The sequence below is a fragment of the Sitophilus oryzae genome, unplaced genomic scaffold (genome assembly GCF_002938485.1).
Source record: "Sitophilus oryzae breed Bouriz unplaced genomic scaffold, Soryzae_2.0 scaffold_1801_pilon_pilon, whole genome shotgun sequence".
NCBI lineage: Eukaryota > Metazoa > Arthropoda > Insecta > Coleoptera > Curculionidae > Sitophilus > Sitophilus oryzae.
Window position 1 is genome coordinate 664,814 of NW_022146504.1, and position 25,594 is coordinate 690,407.

General features: G+C 33.1%; 1 protein-coding gene across 1 annotated transcript; it reads left to right on the forward strand.

The window, feature by feature from the left end:
- The first annotated feature begins 2,262 nt into the window (after nt 1-2,262).
- LOC115882983 (CCR4-NOT transcription complex subunit 9) lies at nt 2,263-25,594 on the forward strand. The gene is made up of 7 exons (XM_030901254.1): nt 2,263-2,405; nt 2,696-2,810; nt 2,869-3,006; nt 3,104-3,281; nt 3,900-4,094; nt 13,074-13,165; nt 25,324-25,594. The coding sequence occupies exons 1-7, from the start codon at nt 2,387-2,389 to the stop codon at nt 25,478-25,480; spliced, it is 894 nt and encodes a 297-aa protein (XP_030757114.1). The 5' UTR covers nt 2,263-2,386; the 3' UTR covers nt 25,481-25,594.

The window sequence follows — 25,594 nt, forward strand, 5'->3', positions numbered from 1 at the left end:
CTCTCGAAAATGGTGGCCGAACATCAAAGAGATTGGGATCAACACATACCGCTGTTCCTAATGGCGTATAGAAGTGCAGTTCACAACACCACCGGACTTTCACCATCGAAGATTTTATTTGGTCGAGAATTACGGTTGCCTTGTGACTTGGTGTTCGGATCACCAGACGACGGCACCACAAATGTAGAGGACTACGCGGATGAACTGAAGGAAAGGTTAATGGAAATTCATAAGGCCGTAAGAAGTAAGATTACGCTAGCCAGTGACCGGATGAAAGCTCGTTACGACCTCAGAGCCAATTCTACGGGATTTCAACAGGACGATATGGTATGGTTATATAACCCACAGCGCAAGAAAGGGAGGTCCCCAAAGTTAACTCCAGCATGGGAAGGTCCTTATACAGTCATCAAGAGGATAAATGATGTTGTGTACCGGATTCAACGCAGCCCTAGAAGTAAGATGAAAGTAGTTCATCTGGATCGATTGAAGAGATACCAGACAGGAACCTTGATCGGGACGATCAAATTTGAGAAAGGGCAATGTCAAGAAAAATGGCGCATCCGCCAGAAATTAAAAATGTATTACTGGTTGCCTGCACAACCGCAACGTATCCGCCAGAAATTAAAAGACTTTTTCAGGCGCCATCTTTTAGTCAAGTCGAAAAGTAAGGGAATCAGACAATAGAATTGTCTGGTATGAAGAAGTACGCTTTCCGAGAATTGGGGAAATTTCGAGAAGCAGTCAATAGAGTATATAAGCCGGAGCCATCGACAACTGAGACAGTTTTTTGAAATTTGAATATACCGCGTGGAAATTGAAAATCGGACAATTTGGTGAAGGAATCTTATAAATAGTTAGTTTGTTGTTTGTTATAAGTTAGTAATTGTGTATAAAGTGAGAAAATAAATTCGTTAAGTATTTTATCGTGAGTTTAAATTAGTGGACCCACGGAATCCGTAACAATATGTTTTATTGAATAGTTAATTATTTATTCAGTACAAGGTCCCGATTATCCGCGAAGAAACTGATCCAGAAATAAGTAAATATTTTAGAAATTTTCTTTTGTTTAACAAAGAGCTTTATTATTGTTGTTTTAAATAGTAATATTTTTATACCTAATATAAAATTGCAATTCGTCACGACAGTTTTAAAATATTCTCATTTTTCACCGTTGCTTCGATCAAAATAATACCATTAATTCACATAAATGTTTTATAAAAGTCGTCTTCGGCTCGTATTCATTGAACGGTTGATGGATTATATTTCTACTGGAGCAATTTACAGACATTACTATGGAAATGTGCATATCATAATTTCAATTAGTTATTTTCGTATAGAAGTGATTGTAGTATAGAAGTAGTCATTTTCAAAATTTGAAGAGCCATCTAGCACAACAATATATCGTATCCAAAAATCATATTTACGAGAATATAATATTAAATTATATATTACAATCAAAGTAACTACGCCCCTGGCACACATTCTCAAGATCTCTGAACAGCGTTGCCATTCTCTCGGGAATCCTTCATGACTGCGATCAGCGCGTCTTGTTCCCACTCGCATAGAACAAGAAACGAATGTCTGATTCTGATCTTTTTCTTTTTATGAATGAAATGCCGGGTCTACTTTATTTAGAGGTCATTGGATGAACCTATGTCATGAAACCATTCGACTCGATTTTCTGTCCTCCTTCAATACTGGACATAAATTCTCTCATTGCTCTTATGGGGAGGCCGCGGTATAGGGAATTTAAACGTATTTGAGAGAACCCAATAGAGAACCTCATAACCAGGGTTCGGAAAACTACATGTTACTTTTAAAAACTACATAATCTACATTATATGTAGTTAATGTAGTTTATGTAGAGGTTGTAGTTTACGTAACCTATGTATGTAACTTTCAAATATCAAAGGTTTGAGGTTAGGTTATAATAAGTTGAAATTTTAAAAACACATAATGTATTTAAGAAAACAGAAATATGACTTTAAATATAATATTTACATCATATTATCACTATTACACCTCATACAAAGGAAAATTATTCATAATATCAATACATAGTTTATTAACGTAGTTTTCATGTAGTTAATGAACGGGAAAAGATGTAGTTTTTGAAGAAAAACTACACGTAGTTAATCAGGTAAATTACGTCTTAATTAACTACTTCCAAACCCTGCTCATAACCATCACCCCCCGCCGAGACATTATACTATTTAATCTATGGTGTCAATAGGGTTCAAAATGTCAAACGACAAATGTCAATAATGTCAGATAATGTCATTGAATTTTTCTTTGGAGGGTAGCATAATTTTTCAAAAATTTATATTTTAATTATATTTTAATTTAAAGTAGTGATAATTTACGTCAGTATCTTTTATAAAAATTTATGTTTTACACGATTAATGGTAAATGCTTTGATTTTTATCATTTAAACTTAAGGAATACGTATTTATTCGTTTTTGACTGAGGGGTAAACCGCTGCTGTATTTTGGTGTACAAGATGTTGGTATTTTTAGCATATTCGTGGTATTTTTGGTATTGGTACGAAATTATTTGGCATTACTTTCGTATTTTTTGGCATTAGTGTACAGAAATTCGACAGCGGTTTACCCCTCGTTTTTGACATATTTACACCAACAATAGAATACACAAAAAATATACTTCGGTATTTGGTTTTATTTGGTAATATTTTTAGACATGAGCACCCAACAAAGTCCCGCTAGTGCTTCAATTGAAAGGGAAAAAGTTTATCAATTTATTTTAGAATTGACCAGTCCAGAGACGAGAGAGAATGCACTTCTTGAATTAAGGTACCACATTCACTATAATATACCTAGCTATTTATTACTTTAAGTTTTTATTTATTAGTAAAAAGCGAGAGATTGTACCTGACTTAGCACCAATGTTATGGAACAGTTTTGGTACAATAGCGGCTTTGCTTCAAGAAATTCTCTTGATATATCCCGCAATTAATCCACCAACCCTCACAGCTCACCAGTCAAACAGGTAAAAACATTAGTTAAATAGTCTTCATTTATTGTTTAATATTTTTATGTAGGTAATATTACATGTTGAAAGTTTAAATTCTAATATTGTTTTTTAGGGTCTGTAATGCTTTGGCTCTTCTTCAGTGTGTAGCATCGCATCCAGAAACTCGTTCACAATTTTTGATGGCTCACATTCCATTATTTCTCTACCCCTTTCTACATACAGTCTCAAAAACTCGACCTTTTGAGTATTTGAGACTGACTAGTTTAGGTGTAATTGGAGCGCTTGTTAAGGTTTGTCTTAGATATTATATACATATAACTACACTATTACAAAAAATCGGCTTGAAAATGAAGATTGCTATGCAATTTTTATGTAAAATTATACAGGGTGAGTTTTCCACGATTTTTGGAAAACCCCATATTTTAGCTTATATCGCTGAAAAGCTTAAAGAATGGCGCTTTTTATGAAGTCATGGCCAACTATGTTTTCCATTTTAAAAAACATAAGTTTGTGTCATATGTCAAAAATTACAGGCTCTAGAAAAAAGTGGAGAACACAATCTCATTAAGAATGTGATTATCTACAACTTTTATCTGAAATTTTTTGTCTAAAATGTGTAATGGAATTAGGGACCATTTATAAAAATATCCAAAATTTGTTTTTTTCAAAATATCTAGTAAGCCATGAACTTTTTTGAAAATTTGAAAGGTGCATATTTATGACCCCACAAAACTGCAATTCTTTCCCCATTTAACCAATTCTCTATCTTCAGTAGTTTCCAAGATATCCATAGAGAACATTGTAGAAAACTCACCCTGTATAGCTAATGCCATTGATTGTCATTTTCAAGTCAACTTGATGCCATTATTTTATCATACGACATGTTCTACTGTCAATTCCCATTTCAGACTGATGAACAGGAAGTTATAACTTTTTTGTTAACGACAGAAATTATACCACTTTGTCTAAGAATCATGGAAACCGGATCAGAATTGAGCAAAACAGTGGCAACATTTATTTTACAAAAAATATTGCTGGATGAAAGTGGATTGTCATATATTTGCCAGACTTATGACAGATTTAGTCATGTAGCTATGATATTAGTAAGTACTCTAAAATTTATTTTTAGTAATATGTGACTTGGATAAATATCTATTTTATAGTATTTTTGTGAAAAATATATAATAGGTATTTTGGATTAGTCTGGTTATTATATATTAATACCATTATCCAACCAAGAAAATAATGAAAGTGACAGTTGTTGCCTATCATTTTAATTTAAGTTGAAATTATTTATCTATTATTTTTTCAATATGGTTGGTCTAAATTGTCCCTTCTCTCGTTGAACAGACTCTAGTTATTTTAATTCAATGTGTAAGGGTTTTTTTGTCAAGAAGTTTAACTAGGTATTATTTATGTTTGTGTTGTGTAATTTTTTACTTTATACAGGGTGGTCCGAACTGTATTCCGGAAACTTCGACAGCATATTCTACTGATGAAAATAAGTAAAAAAGTTCGTATCAATGTATGTCCTAAAATGCTTAGTTTCAGAGATACAGGGTGTAGAAGTTCTTAAGCAATGTCAATATTTGGATGAAAATTGGTGTCTAGAAGTATTTTCACATGAGAAATTTGATTTTGATGTCAACATGACTCCTACTGGTAGAGGGCGCCACCTACATGTGTTTTAACTGTTTTGAAGCGAATAACTTTTTGTCTGTACCTGTATAAAACTACCGAGAAAATATCTTTTTGTGAAAATTGTTACGAGCAACCCTTCTCAAAATATTTAGAATGGAAATAGTCAATACATGTCATTATTGACGAAAAATAAACACGTTGAGCAGATAGTTATTTCACTGAAATAATAAATTTGGGTAATGTTTATTTTTTTAAATTAATTCTAAGTTTTTCTGCAAAAAATGATGGTATAACAGTTTCTGTTGAACTTTTGACAAAAAAACTTTCAAATTTATGATCTCAGTCTAATAACTATTTAGTCAACATGTTTAATTTTATGTCAATGATGACAGGCATTGATAATTTTGATCGCAAAAATCTCGAAAATCAATACTCGTAGCGATTTTTACCAAGAAACATTTTTTACGTAAAAAACATCGTAAATGAATATTTTTTTACTCAGTAGTTTTATACAGGTACGGACGTAAAGTTTAAGTAATGGACGGAAAATTGTTACTTACTCTTCAAACCAGTTAGAAATATGTAGATGGCACCCTCTACTAGTAGGAGTCATATTGACATCAAAATCAAATTTCTCATGTCAAAAAACTCCCAGACACCAATTTTCATCCAAATATTGGCGTTACTGCAGAAATTATTTGGAAAAGTCGAAATAAAAATGAAACTTCTACACCCTGTATCTCTGAAACTAAGCATTTTAGGACATACATTTATACGAACTTTTTTACTTATTTTTATCTGCAGAATATGCTGCCAAAGTTTCTGGAATACAGTTCGGACCGCCCTGTATATTATTTAAAAATACATGTCTTACAATTAAAGAATATATGAAATGAGTCTGATTTATTAAAATTTGTTAAGAATTTATGACATATTCATATACAGGGTGTTTCTAAAAACATGTGCCATCTCTTGTGGGGAGATTCCTCAGGCAAAAATAACATTTATTAACATTTTGTTTTGTACTTCACTTAAGATCTTCATTTTTTTTTATTATAATTTTTTTCAAAATGCTTTTAGTAATTTGAATTCAATTTTGCGGCTAAAAATTACTATCAGTGCTACATATTTTAATGCTAAAAAAGTGTTGACAGATTCACCAGGGACGTGCATACGGGTTATCACTAGAATATTGAATTTACAGAAAAAGGATTTTTACGCCACTGTTTTTTCTTTCCTTAGCAAAATTGTGTAGCCCGTTATATAATGCTGATTAAAAGTCGTCTCTTGATAGTTTGTCGATTTTGGTCCCTTTGATAAGAGAAATGCAATTTTATTAATTGTTTAGTATAGTCTGTCCAACGATAAGATCCTTGACAGTGATAGATGTGTGTCATTTTATTTCCAAATTAGTTTATTTTATTTTACAAAGAAATAAGTTGGTACAATTGTAACGCATAGCAGAAAATTAATATATTTAAAACCACTCATTAGATTTTGATGTTTTTTTTTTTAAAATTGTAAATTAATTCCTTCTTAACGGATGCTACCTCAGAAATTCTTATTCCGAATTTATTTTGAGCATATACAGGGCACAACAATAAGACGAAGTTTTTTGCCCGAACTTTGTAACACCCTGTAGGGTGCAGCAGCTGTAGTAGCTATTGCTAAATCAAATCACATTGTAGCCTCATCCTTTGTGAGCATTTCGTTTTTTTAATCACGACATTATCTCTCTTTTTATTGGAGATACGCTGCTTTAAAACGAACGTCTTGGAAAAATGCTGCGCAGGCAGAAAGTTTTATGTATAAATAATCAAGGCGACATAGCCGAAAACTGATTTATGAGTACTTGCAATATGACAACGACAGTTGTCAAATAATAAAAATGTAATTATCTGTGACGGATGTTGCTCGTATTGTGGCTTTAATTGAGGATGGCCGAAGTCAACGTTATGTGTCCGATACCCTGGGCATACCTCGAACAACAGTCCAGGATGCTTGGAATCGGTATATGGAAAGGGGAAATTTCACCAGGCGAGTGGGTTCCGTAAGAAAACGGAAGACAAATTCAATTGACGACCGCTTTATTGCCCTGAATACTTTACGAAATCGTAGAATTACAGCGTTTCAGAATCAACATCTGCTACAAGCCGTGCGTAGAACTCAAGTCAGTGAGAGAACAATCCAACGAAGATTAAAAGAAAACAGCTTGTCTGCAAGGAGGCCTGCCAGAGGACCTCAGGTCTTCCAAGACATCGTCGAGCACGTCTTCAGTTTGCGCGTTTACATGTGAATTGGTTTGGTCGCGAATAAAAATTTCTGACGTAGCATCCGTTAAGAAGGAATTAATTTACAATATAAAAAAAATCATCGAAATTGGGACTAGTTTTTAGTGGCCCGTTTTTTTGCCGGTGAGTGTATTATGAAAAAAACTGTATAAAATTGAAAAAATCTAATCGAGTTATTTTATTAAAAACAATTACAATATGTGTTAATACAAAACAAGCAAAGATTTATTTTAAAAAACCACATATCAAAAAAAGATATAAAAAGATTTCTTGCTTTCAAGCCGTGTTTCAAGCTCGAGCAACTTCTTCAACGATGTGAGGACATATTAACAAATTGATATTCTGAAAGGAAAATTTTGTTAACTGGAATTGAATTGATCGCTTTATGCTTAAAAAATCCTTTTTAGGGTCTTGTATCTCAAAAGAAATAAAAGGAACCCTTGTAGAATCAGTTTGTTGTCTGTCCGTCCGTCTGTCTATCAAGACCTTTTATCTCGGGAACGCGTGGTTTTCTTCTAAGTTAACCTAAAAAACATTTTGACTTTCAAGTGGTGCTTTTAAGATGGCGTAAAGTAGGTGGTCAGAAGAAAATGCTGTGAAAAGATGGTTAATGCATTTATTGTTACATTTATCAATATAATTATTCAATATGATTATTATTTACCGATCGTGTGTCTGTCATCGTCTGTCAAAATCTTACCTGAGAAAAAAAAACAGAATATAGCAATCCTTAATTTTTTTTAATGTCATTAACTGTTCAGTGTATTAAATAAGTACTCATTGATTTCTCATCAATAAATATGAAAAAGGTTTTTATAAACATGGGTGCGGAAAGTTTTAAAGTTATAGGATGTTAAAACTTAAAAAAATGGTCTTTTGTAATTATCTTAAATACCATTATTTTTTTTAAATTTTGCTATATACTCTGTTTTTTTTTTCTCAGGTAAGATTTCGACAGACGATGACAGAAAAAATGCAGATGACGTCCATACCAATCCATTTATTTAACTAAAAAAAGTTTCTAATATTTTTTAAATTAACTATGGATGGGTTTATACATAAATCCGTCATGCGTCATCTCTTGTTGTTTTTAACCAGTTTTATTGGTTTATTTCAAAAATGGCAGATCATATTTCAATATTATTGGTTTGACGGAACGATGAACGACAAACGAACGCCGCGCCGATGCGTGTGAACTCGTCTTAAGATTTTTGAGAGTTGTCAAAGTCTTGCCAATTTATAGGTTATAATTTTGTGTCAAATAGAAATGATAAATATTTTGCATTTTGCATTTTGGCCTGTGTTATTACGTGGGTTTCGTGTTTTTTAAAATTAAGTGGAGGAAAACTCGCTGGAAAATTAAGTGTTGACCCTGACCATAGTTTACAGTTAATATTCGGTGCCTAGAGACCGTCAGAGACAGTTTGCCAGAGATTATGACCAGAGAGATGTATTAGCCACAAATAAAGTTTGTATACTATCTTGTATATGATAGCAAAAACTAGAGTATCTGTAAAATAGCAGCACACGATAGGTAAATAATAAATCATATATTGAATAATTACCTATATTGATAAATGTAACAATAAATGCAGGAAGTTGCTTGAGTTTGAAACACGGCTTGAAAGCCGGAAATCTTTTTTGGTATGTGTGTTTTTTTTAAATACACCCTTGCTTCTTTTGTATTAACACATACTGTAATTATTATTGTTTTTAATAAAGTAACTCGATTAGATTTTCTCAATTTTATACAGTTTCATTCACAATATTTTGAAGTAATCATTTGTCAAATTTTAAAGATATTAATTTTCTGCTATGCGTTCCAATTGTACCAACTTATTTCTTTGTAAAATAAAATAAACTAATTTGAAAATAAAATGACAGACACATCTATCACTGTCAAGGATCTTGTCGTTGGACAGACTGTAGCTAGCACATCAGGGTTTCAAATTTTAATAAAAGTTAATACGACATACACAATTTTGCTAACAAGAGAATAAAGGTCAGTGGCGCACATGAATTTTTTAGGGAAGTATTACAGTGGTAACCCACGATAACCCCCCCAGTGTCGGCACTTTTTTAGCATAAATATGTAGTACTTATAGAGAGGCGTAAACCGCAGGATAAAATGTATACACTAATTCCCAAAATTTATACTAATTCCCCGCTAATTCCCAACTAATTCCTCTAATTCCCCAACTATTTCCCCTAATTCCCAATTAATTCCTCTAATTCCCAACTAATTCCCCTAATTCCCAACTAATTTCCCTACTATCACTAGTTTCCTCTCCGAATAACTTACGTAAACTAGGCCACACATGATGGTAAGTTATTCAACAAATGTCTATAGTGTTTGCTGTAGATATAACCTTCGGTTTTGAATTAAAAAAAAACTAAAGAAACACCATATTTTTTTATCAAAAAACATAAAAAAGTTAAAAAATTGAACACATTTCTTGTGGAATATTTTGGTATTATCGAACAAAAATAAACGGCTATTGTTTTTTAAATGCTTCATATCTTCTCCTGATATTTATTTGATCTGTCCGCTTCAACTGGAATGGACCATAATAGGACAGTAAAGAATAAATTCTTTATGAACTATCTCTGTGTCTTCCTTCTTGGGCCAAATAAAGGTTGATTCTCACTATACCTTCCGTTTCCATTCCATATCCGTTCCGTATTTTTTATTGTATGGACGCTATACGTAAGCTTCCGTTCCGTATCAGTTCCATACTTTTTATTATACAAATTATACCATTACGAAAGTTTTATTTTAAAAATTTGTATCTTTTCAAAAAGGTAGCAGATTTAATTAAGAGGTGAAAACATTAATAAATATCAGCAATATTTTAACAGAGCTGGTACAAATGTAAGAACTTGACAACGCTGTTTCCGATATGCTTCAGTCCGTCCGACAAAAAAATGTATGGAAGGAAAGGATATGGAACGGAAGGGAAACGGAACGGATAGTGTGCATTGTCCAATTCATTTACATGATATAATATTTTATGTAAACGGAAGGAAGCTGATATGGAAGGTATAGTGAGAATCGACCGTTAAATTGTCGAGCTCTGCTTTCAGAAACCTGAATTTATAATTTGCATTTCTCCTATCTTCAATAATTCGACCAATAAACCACGACTGGTCATAGAAAACTGCGTTATAGTTTTCTAAATGTATATCCATCAGAGCCCATCAGTTTCCGATAAATTGGAGGGAAGCATTCTATCTGAAAACTCTTCCGAATCATCGGAGTCGTCGAGTTCCATCACGTCCGAATCAGTAGAGGAGTCTGTGCTCGTGCTATCAGCTTGATCCATGGGTAACTTCTGTTTAGATTTTTTCATTGCCAAGGGCAACTGGGACTTCTTAGAAGCTGTTTTTTCTAAGTTTTGCTTGCATTTCCAATGAATCTTTTCAGTCGGTCAGTACTCGCTGTACCATTAGACTGATCTAAAAGCCAGCAGTACGATGACTTTTTAATAATCGAAGATTTCTTGCCAAGAGTGAGTTATATATACGGTGATTTTTCCGATATGCTATGTACTTTTTTGGGAAAAATCTTTTAAACTTATGAAACATGTTTCCAAAGAATCATCACATTCGCGATTAGGGATCTCGTTAGAAATTAAGTCCGCAACCTTGTCCATAATTATACAATCTTTATTATTGACACAATTTGCTATATCTTGGTCAATTTCATTTTCCTCGGAGTTTTAGTTAAGTTCAACACCATCTTCGTCAATATCTTCGTTGTCCTGACCTTTTTTCTGCAGTCTTGTAAATAATGGTATCTGCATATATTTCCAGTCGTTTTCCTTGGCATTGATTCCAAAACGATTCATATCTTTTACGACCATTCTTCAATTGTAGTTTTGATATCCAAATTGGGGACTTCTTTTTCCAGTGGTAATTTTTCTTCCTTCAGTCTGTTTTTCAATCTATTGTTTTCTCTTGGAAATGCAAAAGTTCCCCTTAGATAATTTATGGTATTATTTATTGTGCTAATTTTTTCAATTCGGTTCAGCATAAATATCCTTTATACTAAAATTGATTACTGTGGAATAAGTAGAGGTCATGGATGATTCATAGACTTGGCTAAAAATCATAGACTTGGCTACCAAGAATGCCGATGCTTAACATTTCTGGTCTTAACTCAGAGTTTTTAATCTTCAGTATCAGTTTAATTAAAGCGTGGGCGTTCATCTCGGTGCAAAGGTAACAATTACTGGTCAAAAAATTTTCTAATGTTTTGTATTCTTTTTTTTTCTTTAATTCAAGCTCTCCCGATTCTAGTAAAGAAAAGTGCTGGAATCGAGGAATAATTCATAAGTTTAAGATACGCCACATTACCTTTACTTTGTGGAATTTCCTTATTAAGTTGTGCAATTACCATCAGACTGCACATTTTTTTTGCGGAGGCAAAATTCATCTTGTCTTCATTTTTGAGATCAGAATCTGTAAGAAGGTGTTTATCTTTTGAAACCTTTAGGATCAATTATCCGTCCCTGAAATTATCCGAGGTGGCAGTGTATTTTCCAATCGGTAGATTTATTTTCGGTTTTAGAAAACGCGTACGCATTTTTGTTAAAATATGAGTGGTGTCCTGTACATAGCTTTCTTCATTTTGTCTATGCTACACTGATACCACTCCCAGTCTGGATCTGACGAAGAATATAGGGGCTCTGCAGCTTATGTGTGGAATATGTTTTTCTTTCTGCTAAAGAAGATACCAAATCAGTATTTAAACGCATAGCTCTTAAAAGACGAGGGGCCTTTGAAATCAAATTCACCTTCCTAGGGCGTCGTTTTTAGCGTCCACGAATCTATTTAGCGTAGAAATTGAGAGTAAGCTATTTTTCAAATTTGATTGTAGTGTTTCGTAAAGTAACCTGCCTCCAATATAAAAGAGATACACCGCGAATTTTTTTGTAGCATCATCGTACCTATTTTGATTGTTTGAGCAAGTAGAATTGAGTGATACATCTTGCAATGTTTTGAGAAGTCGCGGTATATCAGTCTTTTGTTCAGTTTCTAATTCACTTATATTCTCCAAAAGTTTCTTCGCTAGTTCACTGTTTTTAATGACTATTTCGCTCACTTTTTCAGTGATGAAAAAGTAATCCGTGATTAAACTTTGGTCATCTACCAATTTTTCTCTAGCTCGTCTCTCCCTCTCACACCTTTGATATTTTTTTCTATTCCATTCGGATAGAACATTATCCTCATTCTGGATATCGATTTTGTGTAATTTTTTCAATGAGGTATTTGTATCGATGCAGTTACTATCATCTATAAGCGAACAAATTCCCCACTAAATTCCTCTAATTCCCCACTAATTCCTCACTAATTCCTCTAATTCCCTAGTAATTCTTCACTAATTCCTTTAATTCCCTACCAATTCCCCACTAATTCCTAGAGGTTGTACACCAAAATTCCCCTGCGAAATACCCATGGACTTATAGTAACTTTAACTTTCAAAATTTCATTCAAATCACTAAAAGCACTTAAAAGACAATTATAATAATACAAAAAAAAAAGGATTTAACTCCTTGTAGCTATGAAACAAATCAGAATCGGACCTATGTTGATATAAAAAATAACTCTTATTTTTACGTGAGGATATCCCCACAAATCAGAACAAATTAGGCAAATGTAATCCTCCTACGTCCTCCTACTCTGCCCACCCAGGGATAGAAGGCAATGAAAAAGCAGACATCTATGTTGAAAAAGGAGCGAACACTCCACTAACTGGACCAGCATCAGTAAATGGAAGCTAAAAAAATGAGAAACACCAAAACACCTCATCACTGATGCGCCGAGTCGACAACTATCCGTGCCATGAATTTTGGTACGACTGATATCAGAGATGGGGAACTAACTATCCTCTGTAAAACCATCTCAGATACTGACTTTTGTCAAAGTCCTGAGACTATGATGAGTTATAACTCAAGAAAGGACGGATGCAATAGATCTGCAAGATCGCGGTCATTTACTCCCCCCCCCTCCTATACATTTTACAATTTTCCCACAAGAGTGGCACATGTTTTTGGAATACTCTGTATTTATGCATATAATGTTATAAAACTATTGATTTGTATTGCATGATTTGTCTGATCACATATTTCATATTTATTACTTTTTTAGGGCAAAATGGTGATATCGTTAGCAAAAGAACCATCTGCTAGATTACTCAAACATGTTGTAAGATGTTACTTGAGATTGTCAGATAACCCGAGGTAATTAAGATTTGTTATATTTGAATATAGCATAAATCACTGATTCTATCTATTTTAACTATTACACAGCCACACAAAAAAGAAAAGTGGGGTATGCTTTTTATCAGACCGTCATATCATATAGTATTTTTCGACGTTGAGTACGAATCCGCTATTAGAATTACGCTATCACATCTCATTTTTTTCTAACCTCAAAAAATCCGTAAAAAATTAGGAAAATGTAGGAAAAAGTCAATTTTTTTTCTTATGTATAACACTATAACCTAATGTAAATGGACCTGATAAACCCAAAACTCCCTTCAGAATTGTGCTAAAATGTCTCATATTTTTTCTAACTTCAAATTCAATTGATTTTCGAGAATTGCACGGATCTTAACCAAAACCGGTATAGGTTTTTTTTAGGTCGTTGATCATGAATCTGACGTCGGATTTGCAGAATTCAAATGGCGGATCCAATATGGCAGATGCGAATTTCCAAAATCGCACGGATCTTAACCAAAACCGGCATAGGTTTTTTCTGGGTCGCTGATCGTGAATCCGACGTCGGATTCGCAAAATTCAAAATGGCGGTTCAAATATGGCCGCGAATTTAATAAAACCACGGATTCGAACGAAATCAGTATATGGGAGTTTTTTTTAGGTCGCTGAAGAATATCTACCCTGTGGGCGCAGGACCGATTCGAATCGGACTCACACCGTTTTTGAGGTCGCCCATATGGGATCCGCCATCTTGAATTTTGCCAGCCCCGCGTCATATTCGCGATCAATGACCCATTTGACTTTAGATTCGCGATCAGCCACCTAAAAAACTCCCATATACTGATTTTGTTCGGATCCGTGTTTTTTTAAATTCGCGTCGGCCATATTTGATCCGCCATTTTGAATGTTGCGAATCCGATGTCAGATTCATGATCAGCGATCCAAAAAAAACCCTATGCCGCTTTTGGTTAAGATACGTGCGATTTTGGAAATTTGCATCTGCCATATTGGATCCGCCAGTTTGAATTTTGAGAATCCGATGTCAGATTTATGATCAGCGATCCAAAAAAAACCTATACCGGATTTGGTTAAGATCCGTTCGATTTTCGAAAATCATGACTTGTGGTAGGTTTTTTGAGGTTAGAAAAAATATGAGACATGCTAGCTCAATTCTGAAGGGTGTTTTGAGTTTATCATGTCCATTTACATTAGGCTATAGTGTTATATGTAAGAAATATTTTTTTTTACTTTTGAGGTTAGCAAAAAAAATTAGATGTGATAGTAATAAAATTCTGATAGCGGATTCGTGCTCAGGCGTCGAAAAATACTATAGGATATGATGGTCTGGTAAAAAGCATACCCCACTTTTCTTTTATTGTGTAGTTGTGTTATTATTTATTATTGTTATGGTACGTCCAGACCTGAGAAGTCGAGCGCGAGACATCCCAAATTTGCTAAGTGTCGACGGGTCTCGCGAGAGCCTCGCGAGACAACCCACGGAGCCTCGTTGCTATCTGTCCCCTGTTTGTTTTTCGACGGCCGGCCGAGGCCGATCAAAGAAAGCTCGCGGCTAAGTCTGGACGTGTTTTTTGTAGGGTCGCTCAACTGCGAGATATTAGACTGATTTATGAATTTCAACTATTTAAAATTAAGTAATCTCAAATTTTTAAATGGTACACCGTATGTATTATCATTTTTTCTGATAGAATTTACAAATTTTGCGTCACTGATACTTTTTACCGTACCGAAATCTAACATTTCTTTAAACAAATTGAATTCTTACAAAATCTATTATTTTAGATATACATATAATATATAATAATAATAGCTCCTGTATATAGCGTTTAACGCCTTGGGAGTAGCAAGGTACAGCTTGCCATACTAGAGCCGTTCGGTATACAAGGAAGGTAATGTGGCTAGCACTACGCTTCAACCGCCTATTATTACCTCAGGATTGTGAATCCCAAGTACTCATTTAAAGCTGAGTCGACTTAGGTACCCAAACTATTTTTATTTTAATAAAAATCGGCTGATGCAATGCCGGGTGTGGGAATCGAACCCACTACCTTGAGATTGGTAGACGAGAGCCTGTACCTCTACGCCACCGGGGCACCTTATATAATATATAATATGATATGCAAAATAAGTTACCGAATTGTACGTAGAATCTAATAATAAAATAAAAATAGGGTATTCCCATTAAAACATATACCGTGCTGGCAACTGTTACTTTTGGGTCGGCATTTACATGTGTGGAAGTAAATCGCATAGGGATCTTATTAAGTCGGAGTGAGAGAAATGCGACCGACCGACGCGACGCGCGACGGTGTGCTGTTGCGGCGTTGCCGATACGCCTTTCCCTATCAAGTAAAGTACATAAAATCACGATCGCAAACCGCTTATATTTAAAAGAATTTTTTTTTCAAGAGAACTAGATAAAATCATTAGACATGTTTCTGAGTATCTGAAATGGAATTATAAGGATATCGTGAATGTGTCATTTTTTTTATAACGAGAAAACGTCAGTAATCGCGATAATTTAAAAATTCAACTTTTTAACACATAACAGGCCATAACTCAAGAACCACTTTAGATATTGAAACTTTTTTTTATTTTCAAGATCGGATATTTTACAATATGTTTACATAAGAAAAATTCGATAAGGTTGTTTTTTCTATTCAAAAATTGTAAACGATCCATCCATTTACTTTTAGAGCATAGCAATTTTGAGCAATTGTGTAATTTTTTTATTGATAAAGATTTTCACATACTGTCTACAAAGAAAATACAGCAGAAATATTAACAAAGTTCTTTAAAAAAACTACAATCTATTATTTCTAATAGATTTCGAGATATCGATTTTTGAATTCAGAGTTCTAATAGCGCGACCACTATCGAACACTCACTCAATTCCACTTATTTTTACCAAAAATGCAAGTGTTTCTAGCTTGCACTTAAAAAAATTCAAGCTATAGGGAAAATTACAACGATTCGTTAATAAATGAACAAATTAAGTATCACGAGACGTAATTAAATCGTGAAGCTGAACGCATGGCGTACACCTTTCCCTAGAACTTTAAGTACTGACAGAGGTATTATTGGGTCGACCGGTCAACTGCGACAAATCTGCTATATCCCCTTCCACGTCTCTTAGCGATGTGCACAGTTTCTCGGTTTATTTCATATGTTTGGCAACGTGTTTACTGTCCTCTCTTTGTTCAGTACATTATAAACGCATTGTACTCTTCTTACATACGGAAATCTCGACCCAAGACTAACCTTTGCCAGCCCTTAGTACTCGTATATTATATCCGTAACACTTTTTGAAGTACCCTGTATACTCTACAGTAATTTTCAAATGTGCTTCTTAACCTTTCCTATAACTTTTCTATTTAATATTTTGTTCTAAAAAACGAATCTTGTAATAGACGTCGTGTCTCGAAACAAATGAAGCGTAAAAGGAAAAAAATCGACGATGTATAAAATGCGACGAACCAAATATCATGTTAAAGATACAAAAATTTATTACTTATGTGTTTATTATTTGCTGCAGGTTTTTCATCAGACATGTTTACACAAACCGGTCACCTTTCACTATGATCCAACTCGCTTGTCTCGTGGCAGGTTTGCGTCAAAAAATAAATAGAAAATATCTCGCTCTCGTCTCGCTCTCGTCTCTCTCTTGCCTCGCTCTTGTCTCACTCTTCTCTTGCTCTCGTCTAGCGCTTGGCTCCTCAGTTCTGGACGCACCATTAAATGCAGTAACAGAAAATTGGATGTTTTCTTTCTTGTTCCAATTAAATTTTATGAAATTAGATGGCCCCTGTGCCTTTTAGGACCAGTCGTCACTATGAAAAATAAATTTATTTAAATTTAATTATAAACTTTATACAGGAATAACTGAATATGCATTAAATTATAGATATAACAAATACGAATTACCGATAAATATCGGTATATACAGTGTTTTGTTTGGCTATAAAGGTTGGATGTTTAAAAGTTTTTAAAAAATAAAAAAAATTAAGTTATAAAGGGGGATGTTTTGTGAACAAGGGGGAAGTTCTTGCTTAGAAAATTGCAAGAAATCCTAATTTTGAACCCAAAAAAATATCTTGAATTTTATTTCATGTCTATTCCTTTTTTGGTGAAAAAACTGTATTGCTTGTCAATAATTAATCAACGGATGATAAAAGGTTACGTTACTTATGGACATTGCCTGGAAACTTATATGCACAAAACATCCCTCTTTAGAACTTTTCTCTTTAAACGGTCATAAACGGGAGTAAAATACTAACCGTGCGAACAAAAACTAGAGGCGCCACCGTTCATCAAATGGTGTAAAAATTGCGAAAATTTAATCATCTAATTTTGACACAAGGGGTCGCGCTTAACTTTTTAATTTTAATTCAATTTTCTTTGTTTTCGAACTATATTATTTTTGCTGTATTTTGTGAATGTATAAATGTTTTCTTAGTGTAAAGTTGCAGTTTATTAATTTAAATTATATTACATACATTTAAAATTAAAATATTATGACATATATGTCAGTTGCTGTCTAAAAAGTCATCTTGATAACTAAAAGTTCGTTATTGTCAGAGATAGTAAAAATATCCAAATTCACAAGTTATAATTAGTAATTAGACAATCATTCTATAATATTTTATTATATATATTATTTCAAAAACAAAAACATAATGGTACAGCGTAATTTTGATATGCAGGTTTTAAACAAGAATTGCTGCTATTTTTTTCAGGTTTCGTTGTCAACCGCGGAAGTTTCAGTGATTTTAGTGTTGTCGGATATTTTTATTTGTTAAAGAGAAATATTGCATTTGGATTGCAAAACTAGAAGTGGTAGTTTTATTGCAATGTAAGTAAGCGTTTGTACATTTTATACTTTTTTCATACCTACGACAAATATATATTCCGGGTGCGTCTCAAAAGTGGCTCACCCCTATAACTTTTTTATTTTTAGTTAAAAAAACGAGATTTGGTATGTTAGTATATGACTTAAATTAGGATTAATTGACGTATTCAATTATTTTCGACCGCTTTCTGTTTCACCGGAAATGACTGCAACTTTTGATTTTCAAATTGCACCCTCGGTATTTTTTTACTTTATTCGAAAGAAAATAACACTCTGAATAGAATGACATATCATATGTCAACTTTTGACGTTTTTGCATTGTTTATTTAAAATTATAACTTGGGGTTTGTAACGAAAATTTGACTCGAAATGCCAAGTGTGTGGTATCAAATTATTCGTAAAAAAATGCTTTTTCCAAATATGCTAATGAGCCACCCTCGTTCCATTTGAGAAAATTGAGATATCATTAAAAATACAATTTGAGCATTTTCTAACTGGGCAGGACAAGACACTAAAAACATTAGATGATCAAATCTATTTTTCCAAAGCTCCTTGATTAAGAATTAGTTTTTTCAAAATAGCCATGGCGCTCTAGATTGAAATTTAAAATACGATTTTTTATTAAGCGAGAATGACGTATTGACGTATAATATGTCATTCTATTCAGAATGTAATTTTCTATCCAATAAAGTAAAAAAATACCGGGGGTGCCATTTAAAAATCAAAAGTGGTAGTCATTTCCGGTGAAACCGGAAGTGACTAAAAACAACTGAGTACGTTAATCAATCCTAATTTATGTTATATACTAACATACCAAATCTTTTTTTTTTTTATCTGTAGAAATAAAAAAGCTATAGGGGTGAGCCACTTTTGAGACGCCCCCGGTATATTAAAATTTTATAATTCGTTTTATTTAAAAAATGATATAAAAGAAGCCTGTAATTGACATACCTAATTGTTACGTAATATATTACTTTACAATTAAAAAATTGTCAATTTAAAAAATATATTAAAAATATATACAGGAATTAATTGAAATTTTTAGTATGCGAACAAACTCGAGAGGCACTTTATAATAATAATAAATGTCTTTATTGTCAAAAAAATTTACAATTTGTAGACAAAGGTAAAGTAAACAAACAAAAGAGAATACAAAACAAGTATACAAATTACATTGTCAGTCTTATTGTTTAAAATAAACATTTATAAATGTTTACAATCTCAAAGAATAAAAATAAGATTCAAACATAATTAGTAAGTTTATAGTAAATATTTATAGTAATAGCAAATATTAAACCAGTATTTACAAGATCAAATTCGATCATCAAAATATAAGTCATTAATAAGATTTCAATGCTTTGCGAAATGAAGAAAATTATGTTATGGATTTGATTTCAAATGGCAGGTGATTGTGCATATGGTTTATTTGCGCTTATTTACTTTCATTTTCTTAACATGACAGATAAAGTTATAAAGGGGGATGTTTTGTGAATGTGTCAAATGAATCGTATATACAGTGTTTTTATTTTGTAATTAATTCAGCTATGTTCATTTTTAAAATGGATTATTTCAATGCATTGGATTTTGGATGTGAAGATATTTTGGATATGGCTTTAAATTAACGGTATGCAACCGACAATAAGTACTCTGCTGCAAAAAAGTGATATTTTATTTTTTTAAATATGTTTTTTGAATAAAAAATAGTTCTTGCTTAGAAGATTGCAAGAAATCCTAATTTTGAACCAAAAAAAATATCTTGAATTTTATTTCATGTCTATTAATTTTTTGGTGAAAAAAACTGTATTGCTTGTCAATAATTAATCAACGGATGATAAAAGGTGAAGTTACTTATGGACATTGTCCTCTTTAGTAAGTTTATAGTAAATATAGTAATAGCAAATATTAGACCAGTGTTTACAAGATCAAATTCGATCATCAACATATAAGTCATTTACGGCGTAGAAAGCCTGGTCTAGTAAATAAGATTTCAATGCTTTGCGAAATGAAGAAAATTATGTTATGGATTTGATTTCAAATGGCAGGTGATTGTGCATATGGTTTATTTGCGTATGGTTAATTTTGACAAAATAATTTTGTATTAAGGACAAGATACGTCGCTAGTGGTAGGAAAAAATATTTTTTAGAGTATACTAGTTTATTTGGTTATCTATAAAGCACATACCGGATGCGTTTTATTAGTGCCTCACCCCTATAACTTTTTTTATTTTTTTCAGATAAAAAAAAAACGAGATTTGGTAAGTTAGTATATGACATAAATTAGGATTGATTGACGTATTCATCTGTTTTCGGTCACTTCCTATTTCACCGGAAATGACCACAACTTTCTATTTTTAAATGGCACCCCTCGGTATTTTTTTACTTTATTCGATAGGAAATTACACTCTGAATCGAATGACATATAATATGTCAACATTTGACATATTCGCTCAAAAGCAAATTGTATTTTAAATTTGAATCTAGAGTGCCATGGCTATGTTAAAAACACTAATTTTTAATCAAGAAGCCTTGGAAAAATAGATTTGATCGTATAATGTTTTTAGTGTCTTGTCCTGGTCGGTTCAAAGATGCCCAAATCGTATTTTTAATCATCTCAATTTTTTCATATGGAACGAGGGTGGTTCATTAGTATATTTTTTTACGAATAATTTGATACCACACACTTAGTCTCAATTGTCGTTATGAACCGCATCCTATAATTTAAAATAAACCATATGCGAAAATGTTAAAAGTTGACATATGACATGTCATTCTATTCAGAGTGTCATTTTCTATCGAATAAAGTAAAAAAATACCGAGGGTGCCGTTTAAAAATCAAAAGTTGTAGTAGTTTCCGCTAAAACCAGAAGTGACCGAAAACAACTGAATGTGTCAATCAATCCTAATTTATGTCATATACTAACATACCAAATCTCGTTGTTTTATCTGAAAAAATAAAAAAGTCATAAGGGTGAGCCACTTTTGAGACGCACCCGGTATAATGCCTTTTAAATGTATTTTGTCAATGAGAAATAGTAAAAAAATAGTTTTATTAAATTTGGTTCTGCGTCGAAAAAATACTGGTTTGTTTTTGAATTGAAAACAGATTTGACATCTATGGAAAAATTCAAACTTATAAACAAACAGTTTCATTAATTTTCAACAAATTAATATGAACGGACACAAAAATAAAGTAAAACGCATTTTTTAGGAATTTTTGACAACAGAAATATAACTTGGCTAAGAAACCCATAGAAATTAAAAACATATATATTTTATGATTTTACCGTATTATTAAAAGTACACACAACTGAAATGTGAAGCTAAAGTAATAAACATAAATTATTTTCAACAAAACTGCAAACCTTGAATGTACATAACTTTTTCAAATACAGTTCATGCTAATATAGGATCTGCATTTGACGCACATGGATCGTGCACATTTGATTCATGAGATTTTTGTTTTTTGTCATTTCTTCATTGAGATATGGTTGCCATATACCACATCACTTTCTTTTCTGGTATTGATTATTCAATTTTCTCTCTACTATAAGTAAGAGATTCAGAATCGGAGTTATAGTTACTCTTCGGAGAAAAATCAATGTCTCGATGGTATTCATCTCAGTTAAGCCTCTTCAAGTTCATCAAACCACTCAATGCTTCCTCAAAATTAGTGTCCCAGTGAGGCACACTTTTTAGACTACCCACCATCCTAATAATGTAACATTCTTGGCGTGGTGGTGCCACACAGACCCCAATGTAACTTTAGCCACCGCTTGTAGAAACAATATTTGATAAAATCAAGTGCGCCTTTAACAGTTGCATTTTGGTACCCTAACTTAAAGGTAAACGGCGCGGCGAGGCCTAATTCTTAAACGTAAACATTTTACAGAGGTTTAAATAGTGCTTGGGGTCCGCTGGACCCCACACAGTTGAGGGTTAATATATATATTTTAAATTTACATTTTTTTTAATTGTAAAGTAATATATTACATTTAAATGGAATATATTACACAACAATGTCAATTACAGGATTACAGGCTTGTTTTCTAAATAAAACGAATTATAAAATTTCAATATATGTATATTTGTCGTAGGTATGAAAAAAGTAAAATATAAAATGGACAAACGCTTACTTACATTTCAATAAAACTTCCACTTTTAGTTTTGCAATCCAAACGCAATATTTGTATTTCACAAATAAAAATATCCGACAACATTAAAATCACTGAAACTTCCGCGGCTGATAACGAAAGCTGAAAAATATAACAGCACTTTTTGTTTGGGACCTGCATATCAACATTACGCTGTACCATTATGTTTTTGTTTTTGAAATAATATAGAATATCTAATTATAACTTGTGAATTTTAATATTTTAACATGATTTTAACTATTTCTGACAATAACTAACTTTTTGTTATCAAGATGACATTTTAGACAGCAACTGACATATAGTATGTCATCACAATGTAAAATGTTGAGTCAACAAATTATTGAGCCTACATGGTCTACCCCACGTCTACCCTACATCATAGTTTTACACTTTTTAAATAAAATTATAACGGCACTGATAAACCGGAATTTAAGTCCGCCATATTTGAGTCCCTTCGCGGTGGATCTAAGATATTTGATATGCTCCTTCCTTAATCTTTTTATTCAAAGATCTTGATAGAGTGTTATTTTCTTCTATCTATGGTTATGGATGGGGTTATGGCACTGGCATCGACAATAGGAGGTGATTTACAAATTACAATGAGTAACGCTTATTTTCACAAATTCTTTGAATTCAAAGGCGAAGGCGATGGGTTAAACGTAGTCTTGACTAAGGACAGGGAGGGGCGCTTTGACTCTAAATATTTTAGTGATGGGTTGTTATTTAACTATCTGTTATTTTATAACAATTATTTAGAAATAACATAACGCAACCGTTACTGCTTTTAAAAAATAACAGATATAAAATAACGACACGCAGAGATCGAGTGTTCGTGAAACGAAGTCGGCGCTCTGCACCGCCACGAAATTCGATGCTGCTCGAAGCAATTCCAAAAAACTATGTACGTGTATGGATGGAAAACCTATTATTTCGACAACCATCGATACAGGCGGCGAGATACAACGGACAACGGAGTGGGGTATGCGCTACGGCGCGGCGCGTCGTGTTGGGCTGACAACAGCTTAAAAATAATAGGATATAAAAGCAGCTTTTTTGAAACAGTTGCGGGCATAACGCCTGGCTGTCGAGATAACAGGAGTGGGAAAGGAGCGCTGCTGCATCGGTCGATTGTCGATGGAGGCTCGCAACGGGTTGGAGAATAACGCATCAGTTGTTTTAGCTATGTTGTTTTTTTACCTGTTACGAGCATAACAGAACGGCGTTCGAGATAATCGGAGGTTTGAAACAGGTTGGAGAATAACGCATCAGTTGTTTTAGATACATATTGTTTTTCAACCTGTTACGAGCATAACGGGCGGAGGTCGAGATATTATGGCGCTGTATGTTTCAATACTTTGTTATTAAGTTTCAATATTTAAGTATTTATTTATTCTGAAAAATTTTCAGAATAATATTTTAAGATTTTTTAAAAATGTATACAGGGTGTTTTGAAAAATCTGGTCATTGATTAATCACGATCCTGCTTAAAGCCCTTGACGTAAAAAGCTGATTTTTGGAAAACGGATTGACTTTAGGGTGTAGAGGTGCGATAAGAAGGGATTTTTCGAAACTCAAATTCTAAGGGGGTGAAACCACCCTCAAATATTAGAATATTTTTTATTTAAAAACTGGTGAGTTTTTCGAAAAAACTCTTAAACACGTATATTTTATTTTGTTGTTTTACATATTTTGAGATTTTTACAAAATATATACAGGGTGTTTCATAAAATATGACCACTGAGTAATCACTATTCTGCTTAAACTGCTTGACGTTTAAAGCTGATTTTTGGTAAACGGATTGACTGTGGGGTGTAGAGGTGCGATAAGGAGGGGTTTCTCGAATCTCAAATTCCAAGAGGGTGAAAACGCCCCTCAAATATTACAATATTTATTATTTAAAAAACGGTTAGTCTTTCGGGAAAACGATTGGACACGCATAATTTATTTTGTTTTTTTACATATTTTGAAATTTTTTAAAAAATAATACAGGGTGTTCCAAAAAGTTGAGTAATTGATTAACCACGATTCTGCTTAAACTGCTCGACGTTTAAAGCATATTTTTGGCAAATGTGAGAAAATTTTATCCAGTTTGTATGTTAATGGAAATTCTTGCTTTGCTTTATCATCACCATTACAAATTAATAATTCGATGCGAACGAAGTCGCGGGTACAACTTAACAAGTATAGCTAGAGACGTGAGAAATATAAAATAAGAGACGCCCCCCGATGCGCAGTGGACATCCCACAAATTTGCTTCAATCAGATTTTTCGTAGCGTAACTGCATCTCTCTTCCGCCGAATGCGTTCTCTCTCTATCGTGTGCGCGACCGGTGCTATCCCCAAGTCTCTTCCTATATTTGTCAAACTGTACATGCTAGTTTAAGTGTAAAATTAATTCGAACTCTAGTGTGTAGTTGGTTTACTTATGAAGAATATACTACACATTTTCTTATATTGCTATTTTTTGACCGCAAATGGTAAAATCATAACGAAGAGCTTCTCGCCCGTCGAGTGAGATGCACCCTGTACACTGCTACGCAATTCAGAATCTACGCGGATCGAGGGGTAGGGCGTAGGTAGATCGGAATTTATAGATATAGACGAGTGGCGGCATTTTGGCTTTTTTATATCGCAATTTGTAAACAGCGCTTATTTGTAAACAACCCCCGTTTTTAGAGAGGTATTTTAGATAACAATCGATATTTAGAAATGTTATGACACCCTGGAAATACTACCACCGAGCACGTCATTGTTGCAACTGCGTTAATACGCCTGGCGGTGACCGCCTCATATTCTTTCAGATATTTAGCAATAAAATAAAGAAACCTGTTATTTTTAAGCTGTTATTTTAAGCTGTTTTTTATAAATAACTATAACAGTTTCAACTGTTATCTAAAAATAACAGTTTTGCCCATCACTAAAATATTTTACTATTAACTTTTATATCTATTTTGATAGATTGTTATTTACTTTTATCTATGGTTATGGATGGGGTTATGGCACTGGCACCGACAATAGGAAGCGATCTACAAATTACAATGAGTAACGCTTATATTCACTTAAAATAAAAGCAACTGAAACCGAAAACATAAAAATATATATTTTAATTCTTTTTCTAAAATACCACTAAATTTTTACTTTCAAGTGATTCTGTATTTTAGAGCCAGAGAAGCTTTGAGGCAATGCCTGCCTGATCAATTAAAAGATAACACATTTAATGTGTGTTTGCAAGAAGACAAATCAACAAAACATTGGTTACAACAGTTATTGAAAAATCTAGAAACTCCGGCAGGAATTTCACCTCTTACATCGCAATAATAAGATATATCAAGAGTAATAACTTAATGCATGCCCAAGTAATGTATTAATTATTTTTTATTGTTAATATTATGTAAATGTGAAACATGTAAATTAAATTTTACTAAAGAATAA